This window comes from Spinacia oleracea, chromosome 5 (assembly GCF_020520425.1).
Source record: "Spinacia oleracea cultivar Varoflay chromosome 5, BTI_SOV_V1, whole genome shotgun sequence".
In the NCBI taxonomy this organism is placed as follows: Eukaryota; Viridiplantae; Streptophyta; class Magnoliopsida; order Caryophyllales; family Amaranthaceae; genus Spinacia; species Spinacia oleracea.
This window is the reverse complement of record NC_079491.1, coordinates 94959946-94984900: the sequence shown is the minus strand read 5'-3', so window position 1 is coordinate 94984900 and position 24955 is coordinate 94959946. Positions and strand designations below refer to the sequence as shown.

The 24955-nt window shown below is 41.2% G+C and overlaps 3 protein-coding genes and 1 pseudogene across 23 annotated transcripts; all 4 read left to right on the top strand.

Annotated features, from left to right (window-relative positions):
* The first annotated feature begins 4918 nt into the window (after positions 1-4918).
* LOC110799331 (uncharacterized) lies at positions 4919-6055 on the top strand. Its single transcript, XM_022004582.2, has one exon. The coding sequence runs from the start codon at positions 4919-4921 to the stop codon at positions 6053-6055; it is 1137 nt and encodes a 378-aa protein (XP_021860274.2).
* Positions 6056-6103: 48 nt separating this feature from the next.
* LOC110799329 (uncharacterized) lies at positions 6104-8794 on the top strand. The gene is made up of 2 exons (XM_056829888.1): positions 6104-8137; positions 8780-8794. Exons 1-2 carry the CDS (start codon positions 6104-6106, stop codon positions 8792-8794), a joined length of 2049 nt encoding a protein of 682 aa, XP_056685866.1.
* Positions 8795-14250: 5456 nt separating this feature from the next.
* On the top strand, positions 14251-24541 carry LOC110799324 (uncharacterized). Of its 21 annotated transcripts, none has more exons than XM_056827912.1 (14): positions 14253-14618; positions 15010-15156; positions 15338-15722; positions 16051-16198; positions 16354-16583; positions 16659-16739; positions 16841-16980; positions 17096-17198; positions 17279-17358; positions 17468-17594; positions 17695-17826; positions 17923-18117; positions 23641-23799; positions 23882-24541. In XM_056827912.1, exons 3-10 carry the CDS (start codon positions 15651-15653, stop codon positions 17478-17480), a joined length of 867 nt encoding a protein of 288 aa, XP_056683890.1. In that variant the 5' UTR covers positions 14253-14618; positions 15010-15156; positions 15338-15650; the 3' UTR covers positions 17481-17594; positions 17695-17826; positions 17923-18117; positions 23641-23799; positions 23882-24541. The 21 variants fall into 21 exon arrangements, with proteins under 21 accessions (XP_056683892.1, XP_056683890.1, XP_056683887.1 ...); XM_056827909.1 differs by lacking the exons at positions 23641-23799; positions 23882-24541 and adding exons at positions 22389-22449; positions 23237-23606 and having other exon boundaries at positions 14253-14591; XM_056827910.1 differs by lacking the exons at positions 23641-23799; positions 23882-24541 and adding exons at positions 22389-22449; positions 23237-23606 and having other exon boundaries at positions 14253-14591; positions 15007-15156.
* On the top strand, positions 17499-22380 carry LOC110799327 (uncharacterized; annotated as a pseudogene).
* Positions 24542-24955: the final 414 nt, after the last annotated feature.

Below are 24955 nucleotides of genomic sequence, written 5' to 3'. Positions count from 1 at the left end.
CCTTAATGACAGAATCGTAACCGCCGCTTGATTTACGAAAACGGTTCCTTGATTCTCGTTTCCGTTTTAATTGCAAAATTAAAGATCAGATTTTCAGTTACAAAGGTTATTTAAATTCTGAATTCCAACTCTCTTCTCCTATTCTTCTGAGCATATTATGAGTTCCTAGTTCGTTTTATTCAAGTGCACGTTAAAACGAATTGTTGTGTAAAATCTTGGGGGGCAACGCCTATTACGATTGCACCGAAGTCGGGGCGAATTTTGCTTCTAAGACAGTGTTTGCATAACACGTCACAGCTTTATATACATCAAATATTCGGCCCACATTTCATTTACATTTTCGGATTTTACAGTATTCTTTCCTACATCGAATATATACGAGAGGTAATTAATTGATAACTTGAGTTAAGGTTAATAAACAATAGATTATACAAGGTGATTAATAAAAAATAAATTCCTAATACACATGATAATCACAACATCATATTTCCATTGTTCACTTTTTATTCTCCTTCTTCTAGTTAAAATGATGTACATCATAATAAAAAGGCTATTTTTAAAAATAGCGTAAATTAAAACCAATTCATAATCAAACTTTAAATGTTAAGTCAAATCGCTACAGTCTTGGACGTCGTTCCTGCGTTTTTGAAAAGTCACTTTCATTTATGATGACTTTATTTCGCAACTTTATCTTCCCAATTCTTACCACTTCTTCTTCCAGTGTATTCATCTATCTTCCTCCTCTTGTTTCCTCTGAAGGTGTTTCCTCTGAAGGCGGTTCCCTCTCTTCCTCCTCGCGTTTTCAAGCCGTTTTTAAGATCATGCCATTTTCAAGCACAAGGTTAGTTGTGCTATTGTGTAAATTTGCAAATATCTATTGCATGTGCTCGTTTTTCTCACGCGACTCTGTAACACTTTCTTTTTATACAATTATGTAAAACCATGAATCCCTTGAGTTATTGACAATTGCTATATTCATATGAATTACTTGCGTTTCCCAGTGTTATTTTATAATTGTGCTTGTATTATGTAGTACTCTAAGCATGGTTTGAACATAAGGATCCGCAATATAAGTTAACCAAAATCGGAACATTTGAAGTACACTAAGCATGGTTTTATATACCTGTTTCTATGCAAATTTGGCATTTACAATTTAGAAAGTTTTTATGATGTGGTGTTTTTTTATTTACAAAATAGGGTAACTTGCTTGGCAAATACGGAGAAGTCAGGAAATTGATCAAATAAAATTGATCAGACAGAGCTAATTAAGTTGGAGTCAAAATTCACAAAAAAAAGAAAGACATTCTGTACTTCGATCTGTGTTAATATTCATGGCTACTACAACTTGTATAAGGTTAAAAATAGTTAACCTAGAAGGATTAGGATTTGGAAACTAGATACAAATTATGTATCCTAATTATGATACATAAAATTTCTACACATGAAGTTTCCTGTCTATAACTCTATATTGTTAATCCTCAAATGTACGTGTTTAAGGAATATATGGCTTTTCATGTGTTTGGTGAATGCCCTCTTTTATATTATGCATTTTGATGAATGATTGTGGTGTGTGCACGTTACTTCCGGTATATCTTGGAACCAGGGTGCCGCAATACAAGGCCGAAGATCCCGCCGAAAATGGTTGGGCTGTTGCGGGAAATGTTGGACATCATACTGTTGCAGACACGGATGATGACTTGACATTCACTGGACTCAGTGAAATAGAACAAGTCCGGACAGATTTTGCAGCATCTGAAGTAAGGACAGATTTTGCAATATCTTTACCCGAAGAGGTTAGTACTAATAGAACCTTGGATTCTAATTTTGTTGAAGCAACCAATAGTGTAACTGTGTAATGACCATGCCCTTTTTTGATAAGGCAACTACCACTGGAAAAGATTTGATTGTCCTCACCGAAGATGAGCAATTTGAAGGAAATATGTCCTTCACTCAAGGTGCATTAAGTCTAATACCAAGGTTCAGATTAATTGCGAACAATTAATTCAGTGAGATCAAGTGATCGGAACAGCTAGCTGGAGCAATGCTTCCTATCAGTGAGTTCTAATGTATTTAAGCTCACAACTTACTCTTGACTGAACCTACAAGGTCACACCAATCACACGTAACAGATCACCGGATTAAATGAATCAGAAATTCATTTAATAGCTTTTCGAGAATTAGTTTTGGAAAACATATTATACGATACGACCTTGCATCGGAATCGTATATCGTATCACGAATATTCGTAAGCTGGGCGAAACGAATAAATCGTATCGTATGACGGTGATTCGTCGTATACGAAACGATAAATAATATCCGGAACGATATTAAGTCGCGAATACGAAGAGCAGCCCACGAGCCGAATGCACGAGGCATTCAAGGCCCATGGGCGCTTGGGCGCTTGGTACGCAAGCAACACGAGCACAGCAGCGCTTGTCCAAAGCCAAGCGGCTGCGTGTGCGCGCGCGGGCCAAGACCACAACACAGCAGCAGCAGCGCGCGGCCCACGGCCCAGCTGGCTGCGTGCTCGCGTGTGTGTGTGTCGCGTGGGTTTCCTGGCCGCTCGTGGCCTTATTGGCTTGGCCGGTTAGTAGGTTATTCTAATAACCTACTCACCCAAGTTTTCCTAACACAATTCAATCATACTTAAACCCTAGAAACTCAGAGAACCCTAATTCTCTCTGTGCCTCCAAAGTGAGTTCTTCCCAAAAGCAAACACTCTTAATCGGTTGTCTAAGCTACGATTTTCAAGACGGATCTGATCGTGTCGGTGAACCAAGTAGAGGAACGACAAGTGGAGTTCTAAGTTCGTGTTCGTTGACAGTTTACTGAGGAAAACACGCTTCAAATGTAAGTATTCTTAATCTGTGCTTTATACATGCTTCCTGGCTTTGGGGATCATTTCCGCACATGTTATTATGTTTAACTGTATTCCCCTACACAATTCAATGTGGATGACTGCTAAGACAGGACAGTGTATGTGAACTCCTTGTCCTTCTGTGCTTCCTTTGCCCCTATGCATCTGCTAGCTTGTTTATCTCCATTCCATTCCCTCCAAACTTCTTTTAATTCCCGTCATTTTCCCAAGTAGTTGCGTGCATTTTGTAATAAGTGTTGTTAGTCTACTCTGCATTTGTTGGTTCTCTTATATTTCCTCTACTGCTTCTTTACAGTCTGTTGTTAGTCTAGTCTGTATGTCTAGTCTGCCAGGATGTAATGAGTCCATCCTTCATGGTTTTATCAAGTCCCACAGTTCTTGTGCTCTAAATGTGATCCATGTACGATCTCAGAATAGTTGGGAGGTGCACTGGGATGATATATGATAGATCATATCAAATGGATTGATTGCGTGTCCCACAGTTAAGGAAATGGAATGATTGCATGTGTGACCTCTTGTTGTTGTTATAGGTTCCTCCTCAGGAAGAAGAGGCTTCGAGGTCTGGTTTTGGCCCATACTTTGACTTCACAGGGCTGGTCAACGCAGTTGATGTGGGCCTAATATTTCCACCCTAAGGCCTAAAGAAGCCACAATGACCAATCAAACCAGCCCAGGTGATTCATGGGCCCAAGCCCAGGAAGTAGGTTCAGGCCTTGGTACCTAAACAAAACAAGGGAAAGCCTTATCTAGGCAAGCCCACCTTCTCTGGCCCAATTTGCAAAAGGCCCATCATTGTTGGCCAAATGACACGTGTCTTAAATCCCCAAGGGGCACGTGTCCCACAGCTAGGGTTGAAGGATCAATTCCCAAGAAACCCTAGCCCTATAAAAGGCTCAGATCCCAAGGTAAGAGCAATCAATTCATTCCCACCAACCTAAAAACTATCTTTACTCTGCCTTCTCTCTAAATTACTTCTCTCTCTAGCTTATACTTACTTAAGAATCGGAGGGAATATTCCTACGGGAATATTCTGATTTTACAGGTTGCCAGAGGTTCGTGCCAGCTCATACTTGATACCTCCGAGGAACGCGTGACACGTCATCACCGTAAAAGATCCCACAACATTTTGCGCCGTCTGTGGGGAGGTACAGTGTCATGGCCGAACTGCAATCTGAAGGCGAAGGGCACAATGACGGATCAGGGGAACGAGCAAGGTTTCCTACCAATGGAAGGCAGCTCTCTGTTAAAAACAAGACCAACAATCATTGTGACGCAGCAACCAGCCGGCCTGCCTCTGCGAGGTCCCTGCAGTACTTGTTAAACGATCTCCATCAGAATATTGCGGATGAATGGCAAGAGGGGTTTCAGCACGTCCTCCAAAAAGAAATCACCAGATCCTTCAGCAAAGCCAACCCTGAGCATGATAGCGGCAGAGTGGTGGAACCATTATCAGATGATCTTGATTCACCCCGGAAGGGACAACGCCCGGAGAGGGAAAGTCAGCATGTAAGAGAAGAGCGTCCAGGAAGGCGGACGAGTCTATCTTCACGGCAGACGACTTGTGAATCTCATGATTATCACTCTCCCAGGATTTCTAGAAGGCGGCATGAGAACATCACCTCGGAAAAAAGTGGTTGAGGCACTGAAGTAAAAAGGAAACGAAAGAAGTCGACGGCAAAAAGCTCCTTTATATTCAACACGGCTCTTGACTGAGGGACGAAATCTGGGAATAAAACAACGGTCCCCTCGACGACCGGCTACCTCGAAACAACAGGCCCCGTTTTGTGCTTTTCACAAAGAAGAGGGGCACGACACTCAAAACTGTCGGATGTTGAGAAAGATACTGAATTACTACGCGGCTAAAGGACACTTACGTCAGTACGTCCGTTTGACAGATGCAAGCGAAGAGTCGAGTCTCCCCACCAATAGCAACAGTTATTCAGACGAAGGATTCGTTCCAGTATATCAGGAGGGATAGCAGCAGGAGAACCATGTAAAAAAGGACGACAATCAGGTTCATCTTATCTCTGTCCCGCACAAATGGATTTACCTCTTGTGGAAATTTCCAAAGACGATTACCGAAAGGGGGCAGCACCATATGATGATGATCCTTTGGTTCTAGAGATTAAGGTGGCTAACCTCAGAGTGAAAATAGTACTGGTAGACACGGGGAGCTCGTCCGACATAATCAGCCTGCATTGCCTACAAAAATTGAAGCACGATGCCAGAATAATAGAGAAACTATTCAGGCCCTTAGTAGGATTTGGAGGAAGTATCGTTCGCCCAATTGGCTCCATCCTGCTCCCAGTCTCCATTCGCACCCCTCCAATGACCAAGGAAGGTGTCATCCGATTTACGATTGTAGCAAGCCTCACCGCATTCAACATCATACTCGGCCGTCCAGCACTCAATGTCCTAAAAGCTGTGATTGTTCCCCATTTACTACTAGTTAAGTTTGTACGAAGCATTGGACGCATCGGATCCCTCTATGGAAACCAACAGCTGGCCAGAGATTGTTACTTATCATCGCTGGACCCACCAGCATGGGGAGCCTCTCCAAAGAAAAATGAACAGTTGAAACCACTGACAAGCCAGCGTAAACTCAGAGAGACACCTATGGCACATAATGCGGATCGACGCCCTGAGCCAGTGGGAGCACACTATGATATAGTTCTAGACCTAGCGAACCCGTCTCGAACAGTTCCCATTGGAATCCCTCCTGACGACCCCATGGCAGCGGCACTGGTACAACTGCTTCGAGAATACAAAGAAATATATGCCTTCACGGTAGAGGAGATGCTAGGCATTGATTCAGCGGTGGCCGTGCGCAAGCTGAATGTAGATAGCGCTATGAAACCAGTACGACAGAAGAAAAGGAATCATGGAGAGGCAAGAAATTTAGCCGCCGCTGCTGAAGTACAGAAGTTAATGGACGCAGGCTTCATACGTCCATGTCAGTATCCAGACTGGGTAGCCAATGTAGTACTGGTACCTAAGCCCAATGGGACGTGGAGAATGTGTGTCGACTATACCGATTTAAATAAGGCCTGCTCCAAGGACAGTTTTCCATTGCCAAAGATAGACCGACTCGTCGACTCAACGGCAGGGCACGCCATGATGAGCTTCATGGACGCCTACTCCGGATTTCATCAGATCCCTTTGTGGCCCCAGGACTAGGAGAAGACATCATTTGTCACAGAGCAAGGGTTGTACTGCTACAAAGTAATGCCGTTCGGCCTAAAAAATGCCCCAGCCACCTTTCAACGATTGGTGAACACTGTTTTTGCAAAACAACTCGGGAGCAATATAGAAGCCTATATTGATGATATGATTGTAAAAAGCAAGCAAAAGGTGGATCACCTCGGCGATTTGCGGGAGACCTTTGAGACCCTTAGGGCTTACCAAATGAGACTCAATCCAAAGAAATGCATTTTCGGAGTCTCTTCTGGCATGTTCCTTGGCTTTTTGATTGATGAGAGGGGCATTGAGGCCAATCTTGACAAAGTACAGGCCGTCATCACTATGACATCGCCAAAAACTGTTAAAGATGTGCAACGCTTGACTGGCTGTCTTGCCGCCTTGGGACAACTTTTGTCTAGAGCTGGAGATAAGTGTCATTACTTTTTCAGTACCATAAAAAAGGGTACCCAGTTTGAATGGACGCCACAGACAGAGGCCGCCTTCCTTCGTTTAAAAGAGCATCTGCACACTCTGCCGCGGCTAGTCAGCCCTCTCTCAGGGGAGGTTCTGTGTCTCTACCTTGCCATCTCAGACTACGCTCTAAGCGCCGTCCTACTTACAGAGAGGGATGGGATGCAACTACCTGTCTATTTCGTCAGCCACATGTTGCAGAATGCAGATCTTAAGTATCCAACTATTGAAAAATTCAGCTTCGCTCTGTTCCTGGCTAGCAAGAAGCTTCGCCCTTACTTCCTGGCCCATCGGCTGATAGTGTACACAGATCAACCTCTCAAACGGCCATTTACCAACCTGGAAGCGTCCGGGAGAATGCTCAATTGGGCAATCGAGCTTAATGCATTTGATATTTCGTATGAGCCGCGGAAGGCCATAAAGGGACAGGCTTTTGCTGACTTTATTGCGGAAATGACTAGGCCACTCTACTTGAAAAATGAAAAGACTCAGTGGGTGGTCCACGAGGATAGCTCTGCCACCCAAAATGGGTGTGGAGCCTGCATTATCTGTGAATCACCAGAAGGGGATGTCTATGAATATGCAATACGTTTTAACTTTCAGACGTCAAACAATGAAGCTGAATATGAAGCCTTGATATGCGGAATCCAAATGAGCAAAGCAGCAGGGGCAGCAGAGGTCCTGGTGTTATCTGACTCACAGTTAATTGTCAGTCAAGTAAAGGGAGAATATGAAGCCAAGGATGACGCCATGATAAAATATTTGGAAAAGGTCCACCAAGAAACTCAGCAGTTGACTAGCTTTGAAATACAACACATACCCCGGTCTGAAAACAGCAAGACAGACACCTTATCCAAGTTGGCAAGCTCAGCATCCTGCGACACACCACGTCATGTATTTTGGGAGGTAAAACAGTCCAAGAGCATTGACGTCTTGAGAACAGACATCTTAGACCGAACGACCACCTGGATGGATGATATTGTCAATTTCAAAATGAATGGAGTGCTCCCTGATGATACCAAGCAGGCTAAAAGGTTACAAAAGAAATGCGCCTGGTTCGAGATATGGAACGGGACTCTATACAAAAAGGCTTTCTCACGGCCTCTTCTTCGCTGCGTAACCCCAGAGAACGGGCATAAAGTACTAGAAGATCTCCATCAGGGATTATGCAGCTCGCACATAGGGGGGAGGGCCTTGGCAGAAAAAGCTCTAAGAACTGGATACTATTGGCCCACCCTCAAAGAAGACGCTCTAGACTTGGTTAAGCGGTGTGATAAATGTCAACGGTTTGCTCATCTAATTCGACGGTCGGCCCAGAAACTAACACCAATTACCAGCCCAATACCATTTGCTAAATGGGGGATGGACCTATTAGGCCCTTATACGACGGCACCAGGAGGACTGCGTTATGTGATAGTTGTCGTCGACTATTTCACCAAATGGGTAGAAGCGGAAGCCCTGAAAAATACTAAGACACAGGACGTGAGAGCTTTCATCTGGAAAAACATCATTACAAGATTCGGCGTGCCTCAGTCCATTGTCTTCGACAACGGGCCACAATTCAAGACACCCAAATTGGAGAACTGGTTGGCTGACCATGGCATCACGGCATGTTTTGCATCAGTAGGCCGCCCCCAAGCTAACGGACAGGTAGAAGCATTCAACAAAATCATCTCTGAAGGGATGAAAAAGAAACTTGATGAAGCAAAAGGGTTGTGAGCCGACGAGTTACCCAATGTCTTATGGTCTATATGGACCACGGCAAAAAATTCTACAGGAGAAACACCATTCTTATTAGCCTATGGAGCTGAGGTCGTCCTACCAATTGAAATGGGTGAACCAACTCTGCGCGTCATGTTATTTAATGAAGACGCCAATTGGGAAATGATGAAAGCGGCCTTGGATTTCTTGCTAGAAGCCAGAGGGAACGCGGCTCTGCGCCAGCAACTATACAAACTCCGGATGACTAGGGAGTACCACAAAAGGGTCTCTAGAAGAATCTTAAAAGTTGGAGATTTTGTGCTAAGAAAGATGGAATTCTTTGGACGCACCAATGAACAAGGGAAACTCACCCCTGCCTGGGAAGGTCCATATGAGATCTACAAGGAAGTTCGAGACGGAACCTACCGGATCCAAGACATGCAGGGACGTCCGATTTTGCGTACCTGGAATGCAGACAACCTGAAGAAGTACTTTTTCTAAATTAACATCTATGTTATCTTGATTAATGAATGTTTTCTAAAAATGAAGACGTCCAAACTATAGACGCATCATGTAGCACGGCTTAATGAATTTTAAATGAAAAATTTCCTGCAAGCCAGCCTTGTTGGGAAACCTTTATTTATGTCAAATACGTTATCAAATCTCTTGAAGAGGTGCAAACTAACATTCTCTTAAGAATTAAAGACTAGTCGTTTAAAGGCCTAAGAAGTGGCCCAGATTAGCACCCTCACTAGGCTGATCACTTAGAACACAGGGGACACACATTTTTCAGCAGCTATATGAAGTAGCTAAAGACCTTGGCAATAAAGACCAAGGCAAACATTTGCCGTCCCTATTTAGGGGCGTCAGCTATAAAATGATGAATTAATCAGCATCATAAAAAATTAACAGAAACGACAAATAAAGCTAAGAACAAAAACGTTCAAAAGACGCCTAGTCATTCCAATGAGTTTGTCATAATTACAAATTATGCACATAGTGCCATTAAGCAGGGCGTCACAAAAACAAACCCAAAATAAATACAAGGCACCTAGAATGCCTCATTCCTCATCATCGCCGGGAACAAACTCAGGAGGAGAGCGTCCTTCTTTCAGGGCTTTCTCCACCTCCACCTGATAGTCGAGGAACTTCTCAAACCAGCTGAAGGGGCGCTGACTGCCAAACTCTGCATTACAGGCAAGCTCCATGCCCCCTCGAATCGACTTCTCACCCAGCACGGCCGACTGGTTACGCACCCCCTTTGACGTAGCCACCTCTTTACGAGCCGCCTCCAGCTGTGTCTCCAACTCCTTAAACTTAGTGTCAAGGTGAGAAAACTCAGCCTCTTTCTCCTTAATCTTCTCAGATAGATCCTTAATCTGGGAGAAGTTCTGATCAATCTGTTCAAGGCGGTGCTTATTTTCAGCACATTGAGAGGTCAGGGACTTGGTCACCGCGTCGATCTCCTCCCTCCAGTTGAGACGAAGCTCCTCCAGTTCAGCAAAATGCTGATCGCCGCATTGGCTAGCAAGAAGACGGTGTCTAGCCTCTTCATGCACCAGAGAAGTGCGCCACTTCTTCAGCGAGTCCAGCAGAATAAACATCTGCATAAAACAGCAAGAGTAATTATAAAAAATAAAACGTTTCCCTAAAAGACAAGGATAATAAAGCTTACATCCAGCACAGAGGACTGCATGGCGGAAAGTTGAGTCTCGGCCGCCTCAGGAAGGGTCTCAGCATACTTCGGAGGAATAGCATTGCGCATTAGACTCATTATTTGTCTGCGGTCCTGAGAAGTAAACCGGCCTGAAGAAGGGATCTGATCCAATTCAGCATCAATGGCGTTTTGAGGGTCGGGTATTTCTATTGGAAAAACAACTGCCTTAGAATCCCTAGGAGAGACTATAGAACTGCCAGACGAGGAACGGCAGGTGGTTACGATGTTGGAGTAAAACTTACCACCAGAATTCCTAGCCCTCTCCGCCGTCCCCAGAGGAATGTTCCGACGGACGACTTTCGGAATTCCCCCAAGTGGATCCTCCGCCGCCTTAGCTTTTTGAGAGCTAGGAGAAGCAAACACCCTTTGATGCGCAGGGGACGCCTTCGACACCTTCGAGGCTGTTGACTTGAAAACAAGTTTTCCCGTGCCACCAACCTTACGCTTGGAAGGAAGTGCCGCGGCGGAGGAAGCTTTCCTCGAACCCTGAAGAGACAAAGCCACGTCAGTTGCAAAAATTGAAGGAAGTCACATACTCAGGAAGGCTTGAGCAATACCTTCTTTTCCTCTGTGGGAGGGATAGGATGTTGAGCAGCCTGCTCCGAGACAGCCTGCTCAACTGCCTTCTGACGTTGTAAGGCCTCAAAGGTGCTGGCGTCAAGCACCTCTGCCAGCCAGGTCGTCATATCTACTCGGCCCTTGGCTGCATCATCCAGCTTCTCCATGGCCTTGTCTGAAAAACAAAGAAGACGTTAGTGAAAAACGAAGCATTAATAAACAACGAAAGGTCCGGGGTACAAAACATTACCTCTCGGCATATACGGACACAAGCCCACAGCAGAGAGGAAAACAGGATCGTCCAACTGATCCAAATGAGGCAACCACCCCTCAGGTATATAAGCCGTCTTGGTCCCAACCGTGAGCGCCTTGGCCCTGAATAAAGACGAGATCCGTTTCCAGAGGGCGGCGGAAATTGGAGGAAAGGAGCTGCCTTTTCCAACAAAGTTGGGTTGAAGCGTCCAACGTCTCATCCTGCTACACATCTCTAAGTTGGTGGTTCTGATAACCACCCACTTCTTCCTCCAGTGATGCCACTTGGATGCCTTGCCCATCACCGTCCGGTAAGTCCCCTTATAAGTAAGGGCTAACCAACCTTTGGCGGACCGAGGAACTTGAGACATTGAGGCAATCCTGAGAAATGTTGGGAAGGAAGGGGTAATACCCTCAAGCTCACACCGGACAATATACCCAAAAACGTCGACCCAGGAGTTGGGGGACATTTGGTTCAAACCAATGTTGAAGCCGTCTAACACCTCCACCACAAAAGGGTGAGGGGGAAACCTCATGCCTAACTTTAGGAAGGAGCTATACACGGCGAACTCCCCTTCTACTAAGCCAAAACTGATACAGTCTATGCCGGCTGGCATGCAAAACTTGTACTTAGAACCCAAGTTTTGAGACGCCCCGTAATCAGCTCCCTGGGCAGTAAGAAAGTTCAGCCACGTCTGAAGGGGGAAAATCTCACAGGGGTGAAGGTGGCCTTCTTCGCCACCTGAAGGGCCCGTTGGCGCACCGTCGGTGCGCTCGTTCGTGGGGGCGTCCTCCTCTATGGGGGAAGAAGATTCCCCTTCAAAATGTGGCTCGTCTCCTATTTGCACCATGATATCCTGCACAGGCTGAAGAATTGGCTCAAGACGAGGGGCAAACTTGAGAAATGAAGGCGTCAAAATAGCGCCGCCCTCAGTTTTGACGAGGTCCTCACATTATATACAAGGGAAGGGAACAAGGAATGACCAAAACTAACAAACAAGTTTTCTCAAAATAAATATTACCTGATGGATCGAAGAAAAGATTTCCGAAAATTCGATGAAGAACTTCAAGAACCGGACTTTGAAGATTGTGGCGGTGCTACAGTGTCTCTAGGTGGATGCTGGACGCCGGAAATCGCCTTCTCCTGTGGCTCTCGAATGATTATTAGAAATGAGGGGGAAAATCACTCAAAATTGTCACGTATTTATAGAGGGGTAAGAAATGATTACCCCTGCCACGCGTCATCACCTTACTGGACAATCCAAGAGCAGTGAAAACTAACGTCCATTTTTCACCCCTCTTGAGGGGAAAATGATGTGGGCCTAATATTTCCACCCTAAGGCCTAAAGAAGCCACAATGACCAATCAAGCCAGCCCATGTGATTCATGGGCCCAAGCCTAGGAAGTAGGTTTAGGCCTTGGTACCTAAACAAAACAAGGGCAAAGCCTTATCTAGGCAAGCCCACCTTCTCTGGCCAATTTGCAAAAGGCCCATCATTGTTGGCCAAATGACACGTGTCCTAAATCCCCAAGGGGCACGTGTCCCACAGCTAGGGTTGAAGGATCAATTCCCAAGAAACCCTAGCCCTATAAAAGGCTCAAATCCCAAGGTAAGGGCAATCAATTCATTCCCACCAACCTAAACCTATATTTACTCTGCCTTCTCTCTAAATTACTTCTCTCTCTAGCTTATACTTACTTAAGCATCGGAGGGAATATTCCTACGGGAATATTCTGGTTTTGCAGGTTGCCAGAGGTTCGTGCCAGCTCGTACTTGATACCTCCGAGGAACGCATGACACGTCATCACCGTAAGTGACCTCGTTGAGGAAGGTGAGAATGTTACATTTTTTTAAAACAACATATAATTGTTTTGTGATATAAGAGTCCATGATAACTGTTTCACCGGGCTCGTTTAGGAAAATAATGTGGAAGAAATCATTGGAAAACCGAGTAACGATATGGATGAAATCCTAGGAAAACCAATATATTTTCCTATTGATAATATCGTCAATTATCAAGAACCAAGGACTGTACTCCGCCTAACAGGACCACCAGTGATAGATGACTGCGAATCACAAGGGGTATCTCAAGACTGCCACTCACAAGCGGCATCTACAGCATGGCAAGGACCTGAAGCGTTGCAAATTCCAGTTAGTGAAGCCTTTCAAGGAACAGATACTGGAGTTGCTAGAGAAGGTAAGCTTGTTACTTTTTAATTATGTTGGTGATTTATGATGTGCTTTTTTCTGTGTGTAATCCTTATATTTTGCAAATATGGAGTTGATGCTCAATTATGGGCAAATGTGGCAAATGAAAATGAGTCTCTAAACTCTCAATTGTAGCAAATCTGTGAGCCTTGTCCACTGCCTCACATTTACCCATGAGATTGCAAGGAGTATTGCATGTGTTTTCAGCAGCAAAACGTGCCCCTAAATTGGTGGTACTAGCCAATCCATCAATGTAGTTGTGATGTGCATCCCTACAAATGATATGATAGCATACGATGCAGGAAGGGGGGGTGTGCAGCATCCACTTTGACAACAAACTTATCATGATCAAGTGATGGACACTTTGACGTGGGCCAGGCCTAATCTTTGGCATGGCACTTCATAATTTAACGAAACAAATGGGTCCAATTTCTAATTTTGGTTAGCATTTTAAATCGGTATTAAATGACAGACCTTATAAACTTTTGTTTGAATAATCAACTAGACCTCCACTCATCTCCATCTCCCATGTTTATGGTCTTTTTTTTTTTGTTTCTCAATTACCAATTACATAAACTTCGGTATAAAATTTTACAAGCAACGATCCAATAGTACATTGTGTCAAAACAGGTCGTCGAGTCCGGGTCATGTAATCTCGGGTCTCAGCTCATGATCGGGTCGGGTTATGTCGGATCACTTTGTCACTCGGGTGTAGGTCGGGTTAAATCGGTTTGTTTTTCGGACGGCTCATCTCGGGTGCGGGTCAAGTCATGTTGGGGTCGGGTATGAATCGGGTTTGTAAGCAGATATAATCTCGGGTATTGGGTCAAGTTCGGATCGGATAATTTTTGGGTTTGTCAAAACGCAAGCCGAATTCACTATCGGGCACGAGTGATGATCGCGTCAATATTTGATTTAGTCATCTCAATGTATTCAAGCGTAAAATTTGTACTCATCAGGTTGAGTCACTCAGAAGTGACGTGGTTAAAATTGGGTTTAGGTCAATGTCGGTTCTAGTTTCGGGTTCTGATCTTTTATCATTCGGGTCAGTTCGTTATCGGTGAGCGTTCGATCGGGTGTAGGGTTCGAGTCACACAACATCGTTTTAAAATCGGTTATCGATTTTGAGTTACCTGTTTGTTTAGACAAAATTTTGTGTCATGGTCGGTTAAGGGGGTTCGGGCAGTTTTGGTCATTTTTTGACAGCTCCCTTCACCCGCATGACCTAACCCTAACCCTTACCCTTACTATAAATGATTTTAAGTGGCCTACAATTGGGTTGCCCTGTTATTGAGTGATATACCCTCCCATTAACCAGGCCTAAAACATACTTTATCCCTCCTCTACCTTCCTGTTTTCTTTTTCTCTTTCTCTCTCCTCCATTTTCACGCAGGAATGCAGCGTCATATAAGTCTTCACGGCCTTTCCCGTACAGAAGACTCTGGATTGAATCAGCAATGGCGATCAAGAGTCGAGATTATAATAAATCAAAACACATACAGATCCGTCTACCATTTTCATGATGGAAGGTCAAAAGCAGTCAACAATGGCGAAGCGGCGACGAAGACGAGAAATCGATCAACTTGGTGATTGTGTCGAATTAGGTCGAAATCACTCACGAAGCAGTACGAACCGGGCCTCCACCGTAGTAGGTTTAGTACTTCGTATTATTTATGAATTATTTAATCCGTTTCATATACCCCTACAGGACTTTGCGTACACAATGCCTCTGGTTGTTCATTTTTATTTATCCATTTATGAAGCACATTTTTTTGAATTGTCATTTGTGCAACTTAAAACATAATGCAGCTGGAGTTTAGTTTCATGTTGAATAACTATTTTTTTTAATACAAATAGGTTTGTTTATTAACGATTCGTTATGGTTTTTGAATATTTAAATCTTTTAGAGCCTCATAGCATAATGTTGCTGGAGTATAACATCATTTTGAATAACTAACTTTTTCTTCTTGTTACCTCTGTTCTCAATGGGGACAGTAACTTTATCTCCCACTAATATGGGCGGGTTCAATTTGGTTGTAGCAGGCGACGATGACCCGGCACAGAAAGAGCGTGGGGAAAAGAGGAAGCGCGGGACCAGAGCCACCACGCAACTGAAGGCTCCTACAGCACCAGGGGAAAAGAGGGGTGCGGGGAGACCCAGAATAGCCTGCGAAAAACCCGAGGGATCCAGTAATGGTCTTCAATTACTGAGTATAATTAATCCAGTTTATTGATTTGAATTTCTTATTGAAAACTAAATATTGCATTTTCTAAACAGAGATGAATTTGGGATGGTATTAATATTTAATAGTGTTACTGTGTTAGTTAATGATATTTACTAATCCATGTTTGTTTGGACATGTTGATGCAGCCTTATACCTGTAGGTTCAGGCCCTGGCAAGTGATGGACGTGAAACAACATCTGAGTGATGAAAGGAAGATGTGGATTGCGAAATCCCACTTACATGCTATGCTGGAACTGAAAATCGGTAAACTGGACAAAAAGTTCATGTGTTCGTTGCATAAAAGGTGGGATGCGGATGCAGGAACCGTTACCATAAGAAAGCACTATGTGGTTGATATTACAGAAGACGTGATAGGCTTTATCACTGGGTTACCCTTTGGAAACAAAACCGATAACCTTCCTCGAGATCTTACAATGACAGAACCTGAAGCAAAAGGCTATGGTTAAATTTTACAAGAATGAAAAGGATAGCATATCGTTCGACTACGTATTCAACCTATGCATTCCAGAGGTAGAGAGTCCGGTCTTGTTTTTGAGGCATTACACGATATTGGTTCTTGGATGCTTGCTCTACGTGTTAAAACATAATTTTATCAGTCCCAAATTGGTTCCTTATTTGTCTCTTAAATTCCTTGAGGAGCCACGCCTCTGGAATTGGTCAGAGTTTGTGCTTCATTGGATGAAAAGCATGGGCATAGTGATGATGCCGGGAACGGAGCAAAGGGTGATGGAATCGTCCTTCTCGTAAATTTAATATTGTTAATACTTTGGTCCTATTATTCGTTAAGTTTGTAAATATGGGTTCAAATAGATTGTTTACCGACTCTCTGGAATGGTAGATTACCTACCTTGACAGAATCAGGTATCATAATGATAGGGAACTAAGGTGGAATACGGACGAGGCTAGAATTTCCACTTGGCAACAAGATGACATGGTATGCGCCATTGAAGGGAATACAAAAAAACAGGGAATACGGTTATGCGGAGGTACATATTGTTGATAAAAGTTCTCGAATGTATGATATTAGATAGACTTCTCACATTGCTAGGCTCGCTTCCTATTGTACTTGTAGTTATATTTGCGCAATAGAAATAGTCGTAGTTAAATTCATGTTACACAAGTAACGTTGCTCTTGCACCAGGTGGTTCACAATGTAACGGTACGTATGGACTGAAATACCCAGTTGGCACACCGTATGTGTTACCCAGTTGGGACGAACTGGGTACTGATCAAACCGCGGAGCCTGATCCCGTCTTCAACCCCCGAGATCGTCCTAGTAGTCCTCCCCGCCACACGTTCATACCCATTTTCCCTGGCGGCAAGCGCACGAGGAAGAGCAAATTAAACAGCGACAAGTCCGGTGACTTGGAGGTAAGACTCTAAAATTCACATTTTCGCTTTCATTATACGCAATTTTGTAAGTCCTGATTTCTATAATAATTGCAGGATGAGCGTGAACATGGTACAATGTCATTCCCACCGAGAACATGGAGTCAAGGAGCTGCTGAAATCACAGTCAACGAAGAGGTAAAACGAACCTGACTTTGCGATTGGCTGTGTTGTTGATAATGTACTGCTTGTGTATGTACTGTTATTGTGGCTGAGTGTCGGGCGGAAATCTTCTGAAGGAGGTACATCGTGAAAGGAATGCTGATAAGGTGGTTGGAAGAACCAAGAAGAGAAAATGTCCAGATCCCACATATGCGGTTCCCTCAGAACTTAGCCCCGGCGTCGGAAGATTGGTTAGGGAGATTATAGATAATAAATGGTTTGTAACCAAACTAAGGTTCTTTGAGCACTTATTTGTGAGTAGCACTTATTTGCGAGTACTGTTGCCTTTGACGTATGAATCATTTATATTAATTGCGTATTCGTCCCTATAGGAACGAGAAGCATATCCTTTTCAGTGTAAGAGAAATAGGTATTTCCTTGACTAGGTCTACCCTCAGATTCTGCTTCGACTCGAAGGGAAAGGTTATCAATGAGGTGTGTAGTTTGATTTTTTTTCCTGGAGTTTAGTTAATATATTTTGTTGGACGATTGAATAATAGTTTCAATACTCGTAGGTTATGGGTGCCATTGCTGCTTGCTACAACTATGATAATCGTGCATCTAATCAGTTCTATATGTTCCCGCCCTTCTTCTGGTAAAAGTTTAAACTATTCTTCAATTTTAATAGTAGTATGATACTGTGTTAGAGATGGCTACGTGTTGAACAATAATTGACGCTTGATGCCAATCTATGGCCAAATCAGTGTTCTTACCTAGACGCCCAATTCAGAAACTATGACAAGAAATATACGGAACAGTTTGGATAGACTCGTTGATGCGATCAAGGTTGAGATTGAGCTTCACAAACTTGTTTTGACAAATGTGGTCAAGGTAATATTTGCCTTTACCTTTAGAGTTCATACCCCATTAATGATAAACACCAAATATCTATTTCTGTAGCAATGGTGCATGATTCTTTTTTGTTTTGCAGTTTGTGCTGCCCTTCTAAATTAAGAACCGGTGGTTTGTACAAATAATAGATACTGCAAGCCTCAAGCGGATTAGGTATGACTCTAGAAGATCTCCTCCCCAGCCGTTGTATGACAAACTAGGCAACCTGGTGGTAAGTCGTATGGTTATAAAATATTTTTATTGGTATTGTCAATCAAGATTTTGGCCACTTAAAGGAAAATTCTAACAGCAATATTATAATTTACAGGTTCCTTCGTGCCTTATGGTTCTTAATGCGGTTCTAGGGTCAACACCTCCATGGCAAGCACAAGCAGATGTTATAGAACCTGTGTTCTATAGAACGAGTTTCAAGGAACATACTAATGATGACAATCCAATGCTAAGCCTCATCTTTGTCCTTCAGTCAACCAATTCAGTCAAGTATTGGGACTCTTGGCTAGAGGTAACCAATCATCTTTGTCCTAGACTCTGTGGTTTATACGAAAGTAATTGTTAGTGTCACTAGTATGATGTTACATGTATGTTATGTGGAAGCCAATACACGCAATGACGCGGCAGTTGTTGATTGGTTGGATTTCTGTCTCGCATCGTGTCTTAGGATTAGCCTTTGTTTAGAAACCCCAAATGACCCCACGTGACTAAAATGTCCTTACATGCAAATCACAAAAAATGGCCAAAGTCGTAGTGTAAATAGTGCAAATAACGAATGTTGCGATATTTCCGGAACAGAAGAAATAGTTTTATTACATCTAGCGCAAAAATATAGAATTGAAGAGAACAGGTCAAAATAACCAAATTTCTGATTTTATTTTGCTATTTCCGCCCTATAAACGCTGATTTTTGAAAACCATAAAGAGGAGATAAGAGAAGCGGCTAATTTAAAAATAATTTAAATTTTATTTCCGCCCAAAAGTTTCTGATTTTTGAATTAATTAATCAATATATATATATATATATATATATATATATATATAGGGGAGGATCCGGTAAGAACACCTCCCTTATGTAAGAACACTTCTTACGGTAAGAACACTTTTACACTCTCAATGTTCTAAATTTATTCAACCATGTTCTAAATTTTGTTAACCATATTCTAAAATTATTCAAAAATGTTCTAAATTTGTTCAACCATGTTCTAAAATTATTCAATCATGTTCTAAATTTATTCAACCATGTTCTAAATTTTCAAGCTCATGTTCTAAATTTATTCGACGATGTTCTAAATTTGTTCGACGATGTTCTAAATTTATGCATGCATGTTCTAAATTTATTCGACAATTTTCTTAATTTGTTCAACTATGTTCTAAATTTATGCATGCATGTTCTAAATTTATTCAACCATGTTCTAAATTTAGAACAAGTCAACACATATACATATATAAATGTTCTAAATTTTCAAGCTCGTGTTCTAAATTTATTCAAGCATGTTGTAACATTTATTAAACATTTTATAAATTTATTCAACCATGTTCTAAATTTATTCAAGCATGTTATAAATCCAATCAAGCATGTTCAAAATTAATTCAAGCACGTTCTAAAATTATTAAACATGTTATAAATTTTCAAGCTCATGTTCTAATTTATTCAAACATGTTCTAAATTTATTCAACGATGTTCTAAATTTGTTCAACAATGTTCTAAATTTATTCAATCATGTTCTAAATTTATTCAACAATGTTTTAAATTTAGAAATGAGAACCTAGTCAACGCATATACCTATGTACATGTTCTAGAATTTCAAACTCGTGTTCTAAATTAATACAAACATGTTCTAAAATTATTAAACATGTTATAAATTTATTAAACCACGTTCTAAAATTATTCAGCAATGTTCTAAATTTATTTAACCATGTTCTAAATTTAAAACATTAGAATTTATTCCACACATATACATATATACATGTTCTAAAATTTCAAGCTCATGTTCTAAATTTATTCAAGCATGTTCTAAAATTATTAAGCATGTCATAAATTTATTTAAGCATGTTCTAAATTTATTCAACCATGTACTAAATTTATTATAGACCTTCATTGCGCAATTAAAGCAGTACAAGCTAATTATGTAGAGGTTCAATCAAATTATAATGCGAATTGAAAAAAATAAATCAACCACATAAATCAACAAAATAAGTTATTGAAATTACAAATTGATAACTAAACCAAAATTTTAAATAATACGTTTGAAACAAATCTAAAAAGAAATTACAAAATTAAAATCCACCAAAAACTTTTAAATTTGTCCTCTTGAATTATTTCTGGTTCGATTGAATTAATTTGCAATCACTTTACCGCGGTTTCTCTGCCTCTCTCCTCAACATCTACCTCCATCTTCGCTGCCGCTCCACCCTCATTCGACTGAGTTGACTCGCTCCATCTCCACCGTCGTCTCAGATAATAGTGACGTCGTCGGATTGCTGCGAGCGGCGACCGGCGAGCTGCGACGGCGAGTGACGAGCGACGACGGTGATCTAGGAGCAGCGGCGGCGATCTAGGAGCGGCGACGGCGAATTTGTTTGAGCAGGAGCGAGTGGCGAGAGGCGAGGAGAGAGAAGGAACCACCGCAAGAAGGAGATTTTGTTCGAACACCGGTGAAATTACTGGATTTCTGGTTCGATTTGACAGATTGAAATTCCGATTGAATTGATGCGACCGGCGCGGTGAGAAGCGGCGGCGGAGTGATGCGCTCAGCGGCGGAGACAGGCGAAAGGACGTCGCCGGATGTTGGTGGTGGCTACGAGCACCAAACGTCGGGCCCGAGAGAGAGAAGAGAGAGAAAGTTGTGAGGAGTGGAGAGAGAGAAAATGCCGACAAGGAAGAAGGGTAGTCTGCAGATAAACTTACGAATATGCCCTTATTATTCTATCAATTTTGGGCGGTTAGATCTGATTTCATCCTACGGTTAAGAAGGTGTTCTTACCGTAAGGAAGTGTTCTTACCGTAAGGAAGTGTTCTCACCGTCAGAAGTGTTCTTACGGGATCCTTTCTCTCTCTCTCTCTCTCTCTCTCTATATATATATATATATATATATATATATGAGAAGGGAGCTTAAAATGAGAAGAATGAGAAGCAACATCGTGCGTTCATTGTGATCAGATCTAACCGCTGAAAAACGTTTACCTACCGCATTAGTAATGGCATAATTGTAAATATTGAAAAAAAATCGACCAAATTACAAGCCTTTTCTCTCTCCTGACCTGAGTTCTTCTCCCTTTTCTCTCTCCTCGTTAGTTCTCTCAGGAGCTCCTTATTCTCTCTCCTCCATTTTCACTCTCCCTTCGTGATTCTCTCTCGTCTCCACCGCCGTATCCTCGCCTGCTGCAACCACCGCGCCGCCACCGTCTCTACGCTTCCATCGTCTATGCGTCATCTCCTCTATTGCAATTGGTGAGTGATTCTTTGCTGATTTATGTAAACTGTAGGTTTATTTTGAGTTTCATTGCAATTTTGTTGAGATTTAATGTTCACTTCATGATTTATTGGTTCAGTTGTTTTCTATCTTTCTCTAATTGATTCTTCAAATTGTAGATAATGAGTGAACTTAGGTCGAATTGTATTTAATTTTTTGTCGAATTTTGGTGCAATTAAGTAGGTGTTGTGATTGATTTTCGTAGTGAGTTTGAATTATTATGATTAACTCGAATTGGATAGTAATTTAAAGTTTTTTAAGGTCTGTATGATTGTGAATCGAGTTATAGGTTACTTGCATTCAGTGAAAATGCCAGAGAAATGTTGGGGTTAAACCCACATACCGTGCCTTCTATGGAGGTCGATAGGCCTGAACTTTTGATGATTGGAATTGATGTAAGAACCCTTTTGATGTCGAATAGTGTGTTGTTGTTAGAGAAGGCTTTTGGGGCTGGGGAAATTACACCTTTGAACCCTATTTGAATTAATTCTAAGGTTTCTGGGAAGCCTCTTAGGCAATTTTGCATAGGATTGATGTGGGGATTGTTATTGATCTGGAACCTGCTAGGACTGAGGACCCGAAGTTGTCGATTTCTGGGGCGGTTTAGTCTTAGAAGCTTGCTTGAGGGCAATTTCACATTTGCAGTCTTTGCCTGGTGGGGATATTAAGATTTTGTGTGATACTGTGGCTGAGTGTGAGGCAGCTTACTGGCTATGGTAGGGTTATGGTGTATAAGTTTCATGAGGATGAATATGGGGAGGTTGTGGCTGAGAGTAAGCAGCCTGATTTAGAGCAGTATCTCGGGTTGCACTATCCTGCTACAGATGTACCTCGGGCGTCAATTGAATAAAGTACAAGTACACAAGAAGCGAACGGATCATCCCTCCGGGTCTTAATGGCAAAATTCATGAGGCTATACATTTGATTGGAAGTAATAGCAATTGCACAAAACATAGTGCGATGATTGCAGGGTATTGGCTTCCAAATAAAAGGAGCTCTAGTAGGTGATTTGATTCTAATTTTAATTGTCATTTACTTTAATTGGGGTTTCAATTGAATTTTGTGCGTTTTACTTGATTCTCGTTTTTATTTTGCTTGAATCAGGGTTCTGTATTAGATATCCTAGAATTGGATAAATTCAAGAATCGATTTGAGTTGATTTCATTGAATCTGTGATTTGTTTTTTTTCCTTTCATGAATATGCAAGTAGTTTACAAGTGTTGAGTTTGGTTATATTTGCGATTCTCTTGCTCCTGGTTCGTTATTCTCCTGGTTTGATGGCTGATGCAGTTTGTGATTCTCACAGGTTGATGTTCTGACTCTCACAGGTTGATGTGCTAACAACATCGTTTCAGGTTTGGAAAAAGGTATATAACCTTCTACTAATACATACATTTTTCTTACCATGCTTATTCAAGTTTAATAATATCTAGGTTACACCAATAACGGCTGATTGTAGTTCGTCCATTCAGGTTTACCCGGCTAGGAGTACATTTATTTTTCTCAGTTGCAAAAATGAGTAAATTGTTTTTGCTCATTTGCATAAATGAGTAAATTTATTTTCCTCATTTGCACAAATTAATAAATTTATTTTGCTCATTTGCACAAATGAGTAAATTTATTTTGCTCATTTGCACAAATGAGTAAATTTATTTTGCTCATTTGCACAAGATATCAAGTACTCCTATTTCACAAATAAGTAAATTGCTTTCCTGTCAATGGTTCTTATTTGATTTCATTAGAAATTTATAAATGAGAACATATATTTGGGTTTTTTTTTTACAAATCATCATAAGAAAATGGGGGTGGATTATTACAATATATTGCAGGTTGATAGAACTACAACAGATGATAGTTTAAAGAAGGAGTTCTGAAAATTGGCTATGAAATGGAATCCTGATAAAAACTCCCACCTTTAAGACAGAAGCTGATGCAAAATTCAAGCAAATTTTTAAAATTTATAAAGTTTCTGAAGCTTATAGATTACAGTATGCAAATTGAGTCATTTTATATTAATTTTTAATTTTATAAATTGAAGGCATATTCATTCTTGGTTTTATATGTAACTATGAGGAATTCTGGTTTGTTAATGAGAGGTTTATCCATGTAAGGAATGATGGAGACCAAATTGGCAACTAATATGCTGAAATTCAGGATACAAAAGAAAGTGAAGGAGATAAGACCTCTGATGAAGTTTCGGATGTAGCAGGGAAGCAGGGCCTACAAGAGCCAGCTGAGAAGAAAGAGGGTTTGCAGGAACAGGTGAAAGAAGATGCTGAAGATATTTGTTGTTCACATATTTGTTGGTTCTGAATTTATGTTGCTGAAGATATTTGAAGGATTTTCCCCTTCATAGTTTGATGGTTCACATATTTGTTGTTCTGAATTTATGTTGCTGCACTGTATACCATGTCATTAGATTTTTATTTATTTTTTCCATCTTTCAAACTGTCTACTATTTCAGATGGTATTGAACATTTAGTGACATCTCTTTTATTGTAGTGATACTAGATGGAGGCTCTAAGCTCTGCAAGGTTGATTTACGTTGTTGTCTTTAGTTATTGTAGTATAGACCTATGCAGTCAGCTGCCAGGATCAAGAGTGCGTATATCACTTGCCAAGCTTCTCGTCTAAGTGATTTAATGAGAAAGTTGTCTCTTCCCAGTGAAGAACAAATACTTCAACGGCAAAGGTTGACACCAAGACTGATGGATTCAGTAAGTTTTTTTATTGATTAGCTTTCTCGTTTGCTGCAAGTGTGACACCAGGTTTGGATTATACATGATCATATAATGGCAGGTCAAAAGAATGTTGGTTTTGCTTGTCAAGCCCCAGTGTGGAGTCTCATCTAATTATAACTGTGGGAGAGAACTTATACTGTGCATTGGCAAAAGGCCCACTGGTTGACGATCATGTGCTGTTATTACCAGTAGAGCATTCTCCAAGTACTTTATCCCAACCCCAGATAGTCAAAGTGAACTTTTAGATATCAGAGTAGTCTACGGATGTACAACAAAACCCAAAGGAAACATTTCATTTTCTTTGAATTGAATGGAAAAAAAAGGTCAAATATTGTTCTGTCTGAAGTCGTAGTCCTTGAAGCCAAGCAACTGTTCCTTCTCTATGAAATGAAGGGCTCTATAACCTGGCTGAGGAGTTTGGACAGCAGGTGTTCCTTCTCTATGAAGATCTCTTGCTTTAGTTTGACCTTTTGATCCTATAACTTCTCTGTCAATATCTGCTTCATTCTTGGTGTCGTCATGATTGCACTTAAGTATCTGTTTAGGCTCGTGGTAGGATGTAAACATTTCTTTTACTGTTTGTGGTTTGGGCTTTTGTTTTGGGCTAGAACGTTTGCTACAAGTTTGGTAGATGCCTCTATTTTAGGCTCTTCTGAAGCTAGTTGATATTTTTTTTTGGTTTTTGCTTTACTTTTGTTGATTCTATTTAAAAACACTAGCCTACTAGCTCAATAGGTAGAGCATTATGCAAATGCACAAAAGATGTGGGTTCGAATCCCACGTAGGTTAATCTTTACTTTTTTCTATTGTTTTATTTAATTTGGGTTAATGTTAGCCTACTTAAAATCCAAAAAATTTGCTCATTTTTTATAGTTTACACAAATGAGCAAATATTTTTGCTCATTTTTCATAGTTTACACAAATGATAGTTTTCCTCATTTTTTATAGTTTACACAAGTGAGCAAATTTTTTTGCTCATCTTTTTAATTCTAAAGTTGGGATTTGTTATTATCAAAACTTTTGCTCATTGTGTCTAAATGAGCAAAGTTTAAAATTCGAACTTAAATATTTTCTCATTAAGACACAATGACCAAAATTTTAAAATTGAAACTATAATATTTGCTCATTTGGA

Coding starts and splice junctions, on each gene's coding strand:
- LOC110799331 (XM_022004582.2), top strand. CDS start 4,919: ATGGATTTACCTCTTGTGGAAATTTCCAAAGACGATTACCGAAAGGGG.
- LOC110799329 (XM_056829888.1), top strand. CDS start 6,104: ATGCCGTTCGGCCTAAAAAATGCCCCAGCCACCTTTCAACGATTGGTG.
- LOC110799324 (XM_056827912.1), top strand. CDS start 15,651: ATGGTTAAATTTTACAAGAATGAAAAGGATAGCATATCGTTCGACTAC. Junction 16,584..16,658: donor ACAAGTCCGGTGACTTGGAG/GTAAGACTCTAA, acceptor TAATAATTGCAG/GATGAGCGTGAACATGGTAC. Junction 17,199..17,278: donor AGGGAAAGGTTATCAATGAG/GTGTGTAGTTTG, acceptor CAATACTCGTAG/GTTATGGGTGCCATTGCTGC.